The following is a 13,452-nucleotide window of genomic DNA, read 5'->3' on the forward strand; positions in this document are numbered from 1 at the left end:
CACTGATCTTTCAGCAGTTTCATCGCAACTTCAAAGATTAAATTCAGAAAATCTAATCTCCCAATGAGACTGAAGTCCCAAGCATCCAGGCACTCATCAATCAATTCATCCGGAAGAGATATAAAAGGATCATCACCTTTCTTCTCCGCAGTAGATAAAGAGGATACATCAATAGAAGAAAATTGAAAATTTAATTTAGGATTGGATTTCCATTAGTATGTTGTTCAAATAGTCGACATAGGAAAACCATCAAGGAACAGACTCAACTAAAAGAAAATGAAGCAATTCCACAAACACAGAAAAGGCAGGTCAAGAAATTAAAGGGACAGTCGATAAAGACTAGCGAAGATACAGTTAAATCAAAACCTAAAAACAAAACATACCATAAACTAGAGAGACGAATGCAATAGAATAGGGGGATTAATCAGCAAACAAGAGATAAAAATGGAAAAGCTTGAATCGACCAAAACAATTTTAAAGAATAAAACTTACCAGTGAAAACAATCTACGAAGAACACCATGCTAAAAATGAAAAGAACCATAACAACGAGCGAAATCACGATCAAACATCAACCCAAGACAAGAAGATTATGATTTATCAGGTTTCTTCCATCTAAATCGATTTCCAGATGAAAAAAATCTAATCCCTAGAAAAGTCAAAATATCAAGAAAAAAGTCAGAAAATCGCCTTTCACACACTCTCACTCTCGACTCTAGTCGTCGATTTGTTTACTTCTAAGTCGAAAGATTTTATTCCTAACAAAGATGAACAACGGATGGACATAAGATGAACTCAACAATTTAATTAGGTACCTCAGCATGCCAACTAATCTAAATTGGCCATTGTATCACCACCCTATCGCCACCACTCTCTAAAAGTGTGGGTAGTTTGGTTTTTACCAATTTTTGAATAAGAAAAAACAAAAATAAAAACAAAGAGAACATGAAAAGGGAGTCAAAACAATCTGAAAATTTTAAACTTGAAAACCTATTCGAAAAGATAATAAGTGAGTATCAAATCTGGACATTGCATCCGCCCTAAAAATAACATCATTAGGTAAGGGTTTTTAAACTGCTTTCCAGCGATATAAAATTTGCTAATATCCGTGTCATTATTTGAGGTTAGTGTCATTTCTAAATTTTACTATTTTGTTATAGGGATATAATTGGAAAAAAAAATGCCTAAAAACTATTCCTTTTTCCTTATTTCCTCAAAAATTGTGTAAATTTTGAATATTGTTATGGCTTGTTTACATGTTTACTATATGTCCTTATTTACTATGCTTGCTTCGGTGGCTAAGAAATTAGAAGAAATCATGAGAGGTTTCCCGTGGAATGATTATAAAGGTAAAAAAAACTTACATTTGGTCAAATGGGCGTGTCTTCAGAAAAGGAAAAAATATGGTGGTTTGGGTACACAAAGTCGTTAGAAAATGAATAAAGCTCTTCTTACTAAGTGGCGTTGGAGGTTTTCCACCGAACATGATGTTTTCTGAAAGGACATTACTATTCAAAAAATATGGACTTGAGCTTTTAGGATGGTTCACTAAAATTCCAAAAATCACTTGTGGCAGATCTCTTTGGAAGGGTATTATGAAGTGTATTTCCATCTTTTAAAGCCATATTCATTTCAAAGTAAATTCTGGTAGTAGTATCAGTTTTTTAGAGGGTTATATAAATCTCTAAAGAATGTTTATGCTCTAAGAGAAGTTCCTATGGACTCAACAAAACAATAATTTGTTTATTTAGATCCCACTATGGACTCAACAAACATGAAAAATGGATTGACAAACCAACAAACAAGAATTTGTTGGTTTGTTGAGTGAGATGGAAGAATAAGCGCGTGCGCGTGGCACAAACGCTGACGTGTGACACAAAAGCGCCAGTTGGTATTTCACACGCCAGCATTTTTGGTAAACACATCGCGCTTTTCATAAAAGCGCCAAAGGCTCCTTCCATCCAACGACTGTTACTCATTTTTGTTTCCCTATAGATTCAGTTCATCTCCAAACTTAAAACTCACACCTTCTTCATCACTACCTCAAAATTACACAATTTCATACATCTCTAATTTTTCTTCTATTTCAAACAAAACTATTTATATCAACTCAATCTACCAGAAAAAAATCTCATCTCTATAAATTTCATTTCTAACAAATGTGGCACCCTCACAACAACGATCACACTAAAAAACACAACAAAAATCACAACAAGAAATACAAAAAAATACACAACAATCACAACCAAGAAACACAAGAATTCGTGGTGTCAAGTATATGATGGATGAAGACGAGTCACTTTGTATAAATCATGTGTTCTATACATTAGATGAAATCAATGGTATTTATCAAGAAAAATAAACTTTTTATGATAAGATTTTACAAAAAATTTCTGAAGAAACCGGTAACATCAATAGTCGTGATGCCGATGGGTTGTGTCATCGTTTTCACACAATTTCAGTAGTCGTTAATGAATATGTATCTTTGATCACTCAAATGTGGTGCAACAGAAGAAGTGGTGATGGAGAACCGGATGTGGAATGAAGATGTCGGGAAGCGAGTGGCAAGATCCCACAAAACGGGATTCCAACATGAAACTTGTTTCACCATTTTGTGGGTGCTTAACAAGTTTAATCCATACTTGATGGAAGGTAATCAAGTGCCTACAGGATCATCATATGGTCCAATCTCGCAGGATTTTCAGAATGGAGGGCCTGCTTCCTCACCTGAAGGAATTGGATCTCCATATACCGGGTCTCCAAGTAGTCAGGAACAACATAATACTAATCTAGACGTTAACGCCAACGTCAAGTGAAGAAGAGGAGGGGTCAGAAAGCTGCAAAATCAGCGAGAGACGCAACCCAACGAGCATTAGAAAGAGGTTCAAACGAGTTCAACTATGCTAAGCACAAGGAATTCGAGTTGAAGATAGAAGAAGATAGAGCCAGGGACCGTGGCATTGCTATAAATCAACAACGAAAAAGTCGTCTTTCGCGAGAACAATACTACAGGTATTGTAAGCTAAACAAGTTACTCGGATTGAACACTTCAACAATGAATGAACGACAACTTGCTGCATGGACTAAGCAAATGGATGCGGCCGAACAACAATAAGTCGCGGCCGAAAACCAGCAGCAACTCGCGGCTGAACAACAACAAGTCCCTCAAAAAAATGGCTAGTATGTGAATGTGGAAGAAGACGAAGATGATGATTCCTAAGAAGAAAACGAAGATGAATACAGTCTTGATAAATTATTTTAATTCTTGTGTAATTAAGTTTAATTTAATTGTACTCGTTTATTTAAAATTACTTTTAGTATAATTTTCTTAATTTTAATTTTAAGTGTAGTCGTTTAAACATGTTAAATTAAAAAAACATATTAATTAAAATAAACAATACTAAGTTGAAAATAACATCTATCTTCCTAAAAAAAATATTCATTAAAATAAACAACACTAAATTGAAAATAACATTTATCTGCCTCTGCCCCGCCCCCGCGCATCATCTCTTGCTCCTTTTAAAGTCCGAAGGTGTTTAGTTAGATCTTGTCTTAGTTGTCCATAGATTCCCCGGTTTTGGAGTATGTCAGTGGCAAGTCTATATTCTCTTGTCGGACGCCCATGGTCCACCACAAGATTCGGCCTCAAATCTTCATCTAGAAAACTAGTCCAGGTTGGGTCATGTCTGGTTTCTTCAATGACCAAGTTATGAAGAATGAAACAAGTCAGCATAATTTTGTTCATTTATTGAAGATCAAAAAAGTGTGTCGTCCCAACTATGATGGCAAACTTCCTTTTCAGTATGCCGAAAACGCATTCAACATCCTTTCTGCATTTCATTTGTTGGGTGTTAAAGTACTTCATATCATTCGAAGTCGTCGGTCCAAAACCTACCTAACTATAAGTTTGAACCATAGTTGACCATTCTGGGTAGATTCCGTCTGCTAGATAATAACCTAAGTGTAGTGATGATCGTTGATGGTGAAATTACAGTGCGGCGCGATCTCATTCTTATGATCTTCAAACAATGGTGACTTATATAAAACGTTGAGATCGTTATTTGAACTCGGGAGTCCAAAAAAGGCATGCCAAAAACAACAATCATAATTAGCTGAAGCTTCCAAAATTACAGTTGCTTTTGGATAATAACCCTTATATTGGCCTTCCCATTCAACCGGACACGCATGCCATGTCCAGTGCATGCAGTCAAGACTACCTAGCATTCCTGGAAAATCCCTCTTGGTGTTTTCTGCAGTTATTATTTGAACATCTTCCTGAATAGGCTTTCTTAAAAATGTTGGACCAAAATGATCGACTATTGTTTCGCAAAACAATTTGAGATACCTAAAGGCGGTTTTTCCTAATATGGATGTAATCAACCGTGGAATTCGTTGATACCCCGTAACATAGTATACATGGGGCCGCAGTGACCTTTTATTCGGGACTAAAGCCTCGTACATGTCGTGCATCATACTGATAATTAAATAAAGGTTGTACCTGACAAAGCTCGGCAATAATCCTTTGCTTCAAGTTGCGGCCCATGCGGAATCGTCGCTGAAAATCTTCATCGGAATAGACACAATCATGATTAAAATAATCATGCATCATCTTTTCGTGGTAAAAATGTCGATCTCGCCACGTCCATCTTTTAGTCGCAACTTCATATGAATCTAAAGGCTTTGGTATGATCCCGGTTTGTGATTGCAACATCAAATTTCGTCTTCTTCTATCTTGAATTGCATTTCATCCATTTGACGTAAAAACTCCATACACATTTCTTCCTCTTCTTCATACAACATTTCATCCCTCTCAATATCTTCCTCTGAAGAATCAAAATCAGAATTCATGGTTGAAAATCGAAAGTAATTGAAATTAAGAAAAGATTGATCGGATGAAAGATTGTTGTGAATTTGTGAGATCAAACTTGAGCAGTATTTATGGAGGTAGAAACTAGTTGTTCCGGTGACCTTTCAAAAGTATCCATTGGCGGTCTTGAATCAAACGACAGCGGCTCTGCTACCCACGCTGGCGTTTTTACCAGAAGCGTTGTATTAAGAGCGCTAGCATTTGTACGACGTGCGCCAGCGGCATCACTTAGTCCTGGCGCTTGACGGTCAACCGCCCACGTCTTTTCCATATATAGTGCAAAATCCCATTTGACCATCCACCTGTCTCAAATTTTTTGTCATTTGAACATTTACATAAGAATTGCCCTAAGTATCCTTGTCTCTTTACAGTGTGTAGAACTAAGGAGCTAATTGTTGTAGATATATTTGATGAAGATGCAGTTATTTGGAACTTAATGGTACCGAGAAAATTGAATGCTCTTACAAGAACTGATCTGAACTTCATAAATGTCTGAGTTTGGTTGTCTTCAATAATGCAGTTGCATATGAAATTATTTGGTCTATTGGTTGTAAAGGCCAATTCTTAGTCAGATCAACCTACGATACTTTAGCCAACACAACTACTGATCAGCTGCCTATTTTCAAGTTCAGTTGGGGTCAAAAGTTTCCACCAAAAATTTGTTTCTTTTTCGGACTATGTCTCATAATGGCTTGATTGCCTACTAGAGGTATGCTGAGAAGAAGAGGCATTGAAGTTCCTTTGACTTGTTTGGTTTGTAATCAACATGAAATTATTAAGCATCTCTTTCTTTGTTGTGGTTTTGGAGGGAAGATATGGTCACACTTCAAGGAAAATTTAAAGTGGAATTTCATTATGCCAGATGATTTGCTCATTATGCCGATGTCTTGAAAGATTTCTTTACTATCTACGTCAACAAATTCAGATTAATTTAGCACAAGATCTCTATTGTTATTATTTGGTGCATTTGGTTAAAGAAAAATGCAAGATCTTTTCAGAACAAGATGAGCTCAGAGATTTCTGTTCAACAAAGAATTGCATACACTTTTTCACTTGATGTCTTGTTCTAAAAAATTTAGAATATCTCAGCTTCAAGGATGTAATGACCAATTGGCCTAAGATATATTTCGATTTTCTCTGACTTTAGAAGTAATCTGTTAATTTTCTTGTCCCTACTTCCTCTATTGTAACTTCTTGAAGCTTGTATAAGCCTATTTATACCAGTTCTTTTTTTAATAAATATATTTTTCTTTACCGATCAAATTTTTTTTTTGTGTAAAATTGAACTAGCTCATCAATTATAGGGAGTATGTATATACAATAATATATCTAAGTATATATTATCAAACGGAGGGAGTATGTATCTAATTCTTTTAAGATCCTAACTTATATCTCCCGCCACGTTGAATGGTGAGCGTCACTGTTGAATTCCTACAACCGCTCAGAGAAGAGGGCCACAGTCACTTAGAAAAGAGTTCTCATGTTAAACCTGGAGAGACACTTGGCGAGACCCTATTGGTCATGGGGTTAAATCCTTTTTTTCCTAACGAAAAAAACAAAAAAACACCTAAACCTAAAATTATTTCCGTCTCTCTTCTTCTCGGTGTTCTCCTATCGAACCCCTAACTGGCGTTCTCTCTTCTTCTTCGTTGATTTACCTTCAGGTATCACATCTATCACATCTTAATCGATTATTTTGATTAACCAAGGTTTTTTATTTGTTGCAGGTAAATTAAGTTTGCTTTTTAGGGTTTAAAGCTCAGCATTCTACTCAAAAGGGTTAGGGTATCACCTCTCTTTTTTTCTTGGTTGATTTACCTTCAGGTATCATATATGTCTCTGTTTGCATCGTTAATGGATTCAATTATTTTGATCAATTAAGGTTTTTTATCTGTTGCAGGTTAGGTTTTTAGGTTTGCTTTTTAGGGTTTTTAAGTTTGCAGGTAACAGGTTTTTAGGTTTGCTTTTTAGGGTTTTTAAGTTCGCAGGTAATACAAGTTGCCAGATATTTAGATTTTTTTTCTCCGGAATTCTTTTTATCCTGACTCTCTATCCTGCATTCTGATACCTACCGTTTCTTCTTTGTTCGTAGCTTATTTGTTCATAACAAAACGATATTTCTTATTAAACAATAAGAAAAAACACAGGAAAGCCAAATCCTAGGGTATTATTCTGTAAGTTTTTTTGTTTTTCTTAGTTCAAGTTTTTCGTTTTTGGTATATTCGGTATATGTGATCAGACGCTAACAATAAGAGAGATATTCTGGGATTTAGAGAATCAATTACCCGAAGAAAATAAGGATGTATCTTAAGTACTAGAGCAATGACAATGGTGATGAAGTTTACACTATCAAGGTAAATAAACTCAACTCTAATCTTTGGATTGATTTATCCCTAGGTTTTTAGGTAAAACAATGTTATTACAGACAACGTAAGGATTTGAAAATTTCAATTTCTATCACTTAATTTTACAGTTTTTTCTTTTTGCAATTTTTATTTGATTATAGGGTTATTCTCAATAATGGTTTTACATACTCTCTGTACAAGATATTAAAAATGGGCTTCGTGTACCCTTGGATCAGAGTGTTATCCATGTTGCAAGAGATTTACCAAGAGAAAAGCTTAGTGATTTCACAGAAGGTAGACTCTTTTACATTTGAAGCAGCAACGGGATAATAAAGAGAAGGGCATGGAAAGAATTCTGGTGAGGTATGTATTTTCTTGCCATGTTAACTTAAATTGACTTCATAAAAGGAATCTGCGTTAACTTAAATTGACTTCATAAAAGAAATCTGCGTTGACTTAGTTTAAGCGGCTCGATCTTGATTGGCAATTGAATCATATGTATCCACAGTTTCTATAGTAAGCATGTATTCACATTTCAACTACCAATTCGGATAAACAACTAGCTATCGCAGGAACAGAAGATTGTATTCTTCATTCAACTGCTGGAAGCACTAGGTTACGTGCAATTGAAGCTCAAAATATGAATTAAGCAACTGAAGATTGGCCAGGTTTGTTTCTGAAGCACAGACACTGACATATGTACAAATACAACGCACATTTCCAACCAAATTAGCGAGTTATGATAACATTTTCTGTTTATGCGAAATCTTATAAGATTGTTTCCTCCTGTTTTTAGATGCTTTGCAGGGTGGAACAAGCCTGTTAATAAATTGTTAATTTAACGTTTGCAAGTCTTAATTTTTGCTGCACTTGGCGATGGTTTGTTTCTTCTAGAGTAGTTAGTTCTCCTCTACTTGGTGAAGGGTTCCATATTTGGAGGAACCAAACCTTGCTAAATATTGAATGCAAGGTTATCATGGTCGAAAATGAATAAGGTACATTGTATGCTTTCTAAATATTGAATGCTTAGAACAAATCTGATTGGCATGAAACCGAATAAGTATAATTGAGGTGATAGAGCTCAGGTAGTCCATCTTGATGATTAATGACTCACGAATTAAGTTCAACTGCGTGCTGTAAAATGTAACAGTTGATCCACATTTTACATAAAACCATCTCTCTGGTGCTTAACTAAAACTGTAAAAGCCAATTGGCTTAAAATCATAATGAGAATTAAAATGATAACTTCTTATAATTTACTAGATCATCTTTCTAAGCTAGCACGTGCTCTTAAACTTCTTTTTTGGTTTGTGTTTTAATCTCTAATCTACACTAAGTTTATTTTTGATGTTTTTTTTCCTACAGTTGAACAAATTTAGTGCGTAGCTGGAAGGATATGGAAGTCATTTAATCTTCATCTTGCTCTTCGCATTTTGGGGATGGATGTCAATGATGTTAAGGGTGCCAGGGGAAAGCCCTAAAGAGACCTCTTCGATCACATAAGTGTGCTAAGATTGCCCGTGAGAAGGTCCTTACTGCAGATATAGAGATGTGCACGTTTACGGTTATTACTCATGTCTTAAAGTCTGTCCTTTGTGTATAGATATTACTGTTTAACTGTTGTTATTAGCAAAACTACATGATGCTGCCATTTCAATGAACGTGCCAAGATTGTACACTATTTTCAAAAATAATGTCACTAATCAGAAAATGTTGTTATAATAATGATGGTAGAAAGCAACGTGCATGCGTCTTACCAAACATGCATTCGGGTTGGTCAAGGCGAAGCCGAGCCATACCAAATCAAAAATGCACCATAGGGCACAAAATATGTGGTTAAAAGTAAAATTTTTTTATAGTAGATGGTTTTTGGCTTTGCCCGGGCATAGCACGGGCACAAAAGGATGGGTCCTTGGGCGAGGCGAAGCTGAGCCACACCAGATTAAAAGAAAAAGAATGATGGTGGATCGTTTTTGGGTCCGCCCGTTGTGTAGCACGGGCGCAAAATCTAGTAAACATTAATTCATCTAAGTACGTATGGACAATTTTATTTTTTTGAATGGAAATAAGAGGAAATACCTCCTTAGATAATAATAAATGGAAGCCATAAACAAGCTAATTCAAGTACATCAGATAGACACAATATAGAACTACTAAAGCAAAATATTACAATAACATAAGAATTGTAATATAATAAAAGTACATAAATGTTAATCATAGAAGTAATCGATGTAATTGGAGGATAGTGTTTGGACTCTGCATACACCATTTGAAAATTTTTTTCTTCACTATGAGAAACTTCATCATAAAAAGGATAATTTGCACTAAACATAATTATCATAACCGATTCTAGTAACTGTTGATCTTGTTTGATTGAATCTTGATTATCGTCACATCGGAATTGATTGTTTTCGAAGATATATATTTGAATATATCCCTAAAAGCAACTGCAGTGGTGCGATCAAAACCAAAGATCAAAGATCAAAAAAAAGATCAAATTTTGGGTTTAGTCCGTGTTGTCACGTAACGGTCGCGATTAAAATTTGGTCGCACGTAATTTAAAGATCCGCCCCAAAAAAATTTCATCGGGCGTATCTCAAATGTCCGCCCAATCAATCACCAGACACACTTTAAGTTTACGCCTGTCAACAGGCGTACTTTAAGTTAACGCCTCACTTTTTTTTTTTTTTTTTTTAATTTGAATTTTCATCGGGCGTAATTTAAATCTCCGCCCGTTAACAAGCGTACTTTAAATTTACGCCCAGCAACAAGCGTACTTTAAATTTACGCCCGACTATATTAGGATTTGGTATTTGGTCACGACCAAATATGGTCTGGAATTTGATCTTTGGCTGGGATTTGATCTTTACTCCGTCCCACTGCGTCACGATCTCATCCCAAATTTTTGGTTATACTCGCCCACTGTGGATGCTCTAATGGAGTGTATAAGTGCAACTATATGACATGAATATATCCATGAGATATCAACAGTAAAATAAAAAATCAAATCCTAAAACCTAAAATCATAAATAATGTGATTTTCTTATTGAAAATCTGAGAATCTAATTACAAAACCTAAATCTACTTGGAAAATCTGATATCTCAAATCAGATCTAAACAGATCTAGAATCGGAGATGAAGAAATAGTTTTTGGAATATTTTCCTTTTTAAAGAACACTGAGTAGGAGGAGAGATATTTTATCGTTTACTATGTAATAAAACCTTGACTTTATAGTTATTAGATAAAATGGAAACAGAAGAGAGTGCGTGTCAAGGATGAAAGTCATTAGATAAAATGCATGATCTGGTCAAACTTAAGAGTTGTATTAGTTCTATATTTTTTTCGCATCCTTATCCTTAATTAGACCTAAACTAACACTAAACCATGATTACAAGTAACCCCTGGATGCTCTATAAATAGCAGTTAACATGGCCTTGGTTTCTCATTCAGTCATAAAAGAAGAGAGTATTAGTGAGCAAACTAATTATTACTCCATTCTACAGTTTATCATATAGTACATACCAACAAGGTAAATGGCTAATATGGCCATGAAGTCCGCTAGCTTCTTTGCACTAATTGCCTTTGCAGTGTTCGTCTTCAGCAGCATTACTACGCCTGGTAAATATTTAAGTTCCTTAATTACCCATAATCTTCTTTAATTAGCTTACTTACATTAAACTTGATTTGGAGCTAATAACTATTTGGGATGTTATATATATTTAGTGGAAGGATTGTGTAGCAGGTCAAGCCAGACGTGGTCATGGACATGCGTCAAATCTGGTTCTTGCAATAACCAGTGCAAGACTTGGGAGAGAGCATTAGGAGGAGCTTGTGACAGCGGTGCGTGTAAATGTACCTACAAGAAATGCAGTGCACCAAAACTATGTGAAAAGCGTAGCAAATCTTGGAAAGGAGGTTGTAGAACAAAGACCAAGGAGTGTGATAAACACTGCAAGACCAAAGAGAATGCTTGGCATGGGGCTTGTCACTCTAGTGGTTTTCTCAGTACCAAGTGTTACTGCTACTTCAAAAGTTGTTGATCGATGAATCATCACCAACTGATCATCGTTGACGAAGGATATGTATTAATCCCCTAAATAAAGCCGTAGTTTAGAATACGTGCATAATTATTATGTTATCTGCTTAATAATTTGTTTTGTGGCAGTGTGGAACGGATCGGTTAATGATCTCAGGAACTGTATCATGTTCATATTTACGTATTATTGTTTGTGTTTGTGAGGTTATATGCAATAATATTGTCTGCTTTTAATACTGCTGGTTGATTATGTGTACTTCAATGTTCATTTAAGATCAACTTACATGTCTTGATCTCTTTTAGCATACGTAATAATATGAACCTGTAGTTTTGGACTATCGTAGTCTATTGGCTATATTTGGCCATAAGATACCGACAGTCAGTTCTTAATAAGAATACCTATATTTAGATAAGTAATCAAGATTTAATAACAGCAGTTAGCTTAATCTAGATTCTAGATGATAAAACTAATCAATCAAGAGGGTGATTTGTAACCAAAAGTCAAAAAAATTTGCAAATGAAATTAAGGGTCTTGCTCAAAGTCAGTGGTGAGGAAAGTCATTTGCAAAAATCGTTTTCTTTTTCTTTTCGCCAGATCAAGGGAAAAATGATCCCAGCCAACGACTCCAAACACCTTCAAGTAAGTGACGACTAAAAAAAGAAAAATTAATTTTACCATCATCATTCAATAATTTTACCATTATACTACAGTAACATCAACAAGCTAATAATTGAGACTTGAGAGTGGCACTTTCACAGACGTAGTTGAGACTTGAGAGTGGCACTTTCACAAACGTATCATTTCCAACGTATTTTTTAGAGTTATTTTGTAAAAGGGTCGTAATTTTAATGCGTAATTAGGGTCTGGGTCGTAGAAGATGCAGTTGATTTGGGTCGTTGACTAACCAAGGACCGATAAAGAATTGTTAACTGACTTCTTATATTTTGCTAAGCACCTGGGCCATCAGTTGACTAGCGTTGCCAGTTTAATATTGTCAATATCTTTAGCTCTCTCGTCCCTGTCCCATTTTTCTTCCAAGAAAGTTCCCGTGAGTTCTCCTCTTTTTCCCTATCACCACATCGTCACTCCCACCACTTACATGAAACATCAGATGGTTTCAAATAAATTAAAGTATCATCAACAAAACCCTTTCTTCGTTTTTTCTTCGCAGCACAAACTCACATATCAAACAATTTATCAAATTTAAATTTCAATTAATTCAAAATAGAACCAAAAAAATCAAGATTCAGAGAAGAACCAAACCGATACACTAGATCTTATTTAACAAAAACAGAGATCTATATCATAAACCCCAAATAGAAGAGAGAGGAAATCGTATCCCTAAGTTAATTCATAGATTCAAATTAACTAAACCAAAACCTTGTTCGAATCAAACAATGGGTTTACCTTAACAAGCACCCAATGTTCAAAACCCCATTAGACCCAAGGAAATCATTTGATTTGTTGTAGCCGCATAGAAGAATGAATGGATGTACGAATTTCTGACCTAATCTAGTGCGTAAAGACAATGGGGAAAAATCTTCTGTCTTTAGTGAACAATCATCGGATTTGGTGAAACAAGATTGTCTGAAAATGTAATTAATATGCTCGATGAAATGTTCGTATGGAGCTTGGATGCGTATATAACTCGGTTTGGGTATAATGTCAATTAACAATTTTGCAAGGGCATTCCGGTAAACAAGTTGGATGGTCAAAGTTAGTCTGCGACTCTAATACATCAACTGCATCTTCTAGAATCCAGACACTAATTACAGATTAAAATTACGATCCTTTTACAAAATAACTAATTTTGTTAAGTTCCGACCAACCAAGCAGAGGACAGATTATTCGTTTTGTTTATTGCAAAATCTTTTGATATTTCAATTTCATTTCAAGTTGAATCATTGACTGTCCTTGTGCAGCGAATAGGGCGATGACCAATAAATAAATCGATAATCTGGCCCTCCAATGAAATAAAATACACAAGCCGACAAGCATTGGAAAAATAAACTTGGACCACCTATAAGTTGACTAATCAGTTTTTAATTACAGATAAACCTTTATTAATATAATATAATTATGCTAATTACTTAATCAAGGGGAGTTCTTTATATAAAAATAGAGTTTTTTTTTCGACCGACCTGGTTAACCGAAGTTTCTGGTTGATTCCGGCCCCACCGTTTTAAGTATACTATTTTTGACCA

General features: G+C 35.2%; 1 protein-coding gene and 1 long non-coding RNA gene across 7 annotated transcripts; both read left to right on the forward strand.

Moving 5' to 3' along the window:
* The first annotated feature begins 6,451 nt into the window (after window positions 1-6,451).
* LOC113325859 lies at window positions 6,452-8,920 on the forward strand. 6 transcript variants are annotated; one of them, XR_003348144.1, is made up of 8 exons: window positions 6,452-6,650; window positions 6,766-6,853; window positions 6,958-7,039; window positions 7,139-7,219; window positions 7,372-7,573; window positions 7,783-7,878; window positions 8,007-8,205; window positions 8,576-8,920. It is a non-coding gene; the product is annotated as an uncharacterized LOC113325859 (long non-coding RNA). The 6 variants fall into 6 exon arrangements; XR_003348142.1 differs by having other exon boundaries at window positions 6,452-6,853; XR_003348143.1 differs by having other exon boundaries at window positions 6,452-6,853; window positions 7,412-7,573.
* A 1,751-nt stretch (window positions 8,921-10,671) lies between these two features.
* LOC113325876 lies at window positions 10,672-11,483 on the forward strand. The gene is made up of 2 exons (XM_026573744.1): window positions 10,672-10,829; window positions 10,935-11,483. Exons 1-2 carry the CDS (start codon window positions 10,745-10,747, stop codon window positions 11,249-11,251), a joined length of 402 nt encoding a protein of 133 aa, XP_026429529.1. The 5' UTR covers window positions 10,672-10,744; the 3' UTR covers window positions 11,252-11,483.
* The last annotated feature ends 1,969 nt before the right edge of the window (window positions 11,484-13,452 follow it).

The sequence above is a fragment of the Papaver somniferum genome, chromosome 1 (genome assembly GCF_003573695.1).
Source record: "Papaver somniferum cultivar HN1 chromosome 1, ASM357369v1, whole genome shotgun sequence".
Taxonomy (NCBI): Eukaryota; Viridiplantae; Streptophyta; class Magnoliopsida; order Ranunculales; family Papaveraceae; genus Papaver; species Papaver somniferum.

Coding starts and splice junctions, on each gene's coding strand:
- LOC113325876 (XM_026573744.1), top strand. CDS start 10,745: ATGGCTAATATGGCCATGAAGTCCGCTAGCTTCTTTGCACTAATTGCC. Junction 10,830..10,934: donor CAGCAGCATTACTACGCCTG/GTAAATATTTAA, acceptor ATATATATTTAG/TGGAAGGATTGTGTAGCAGG.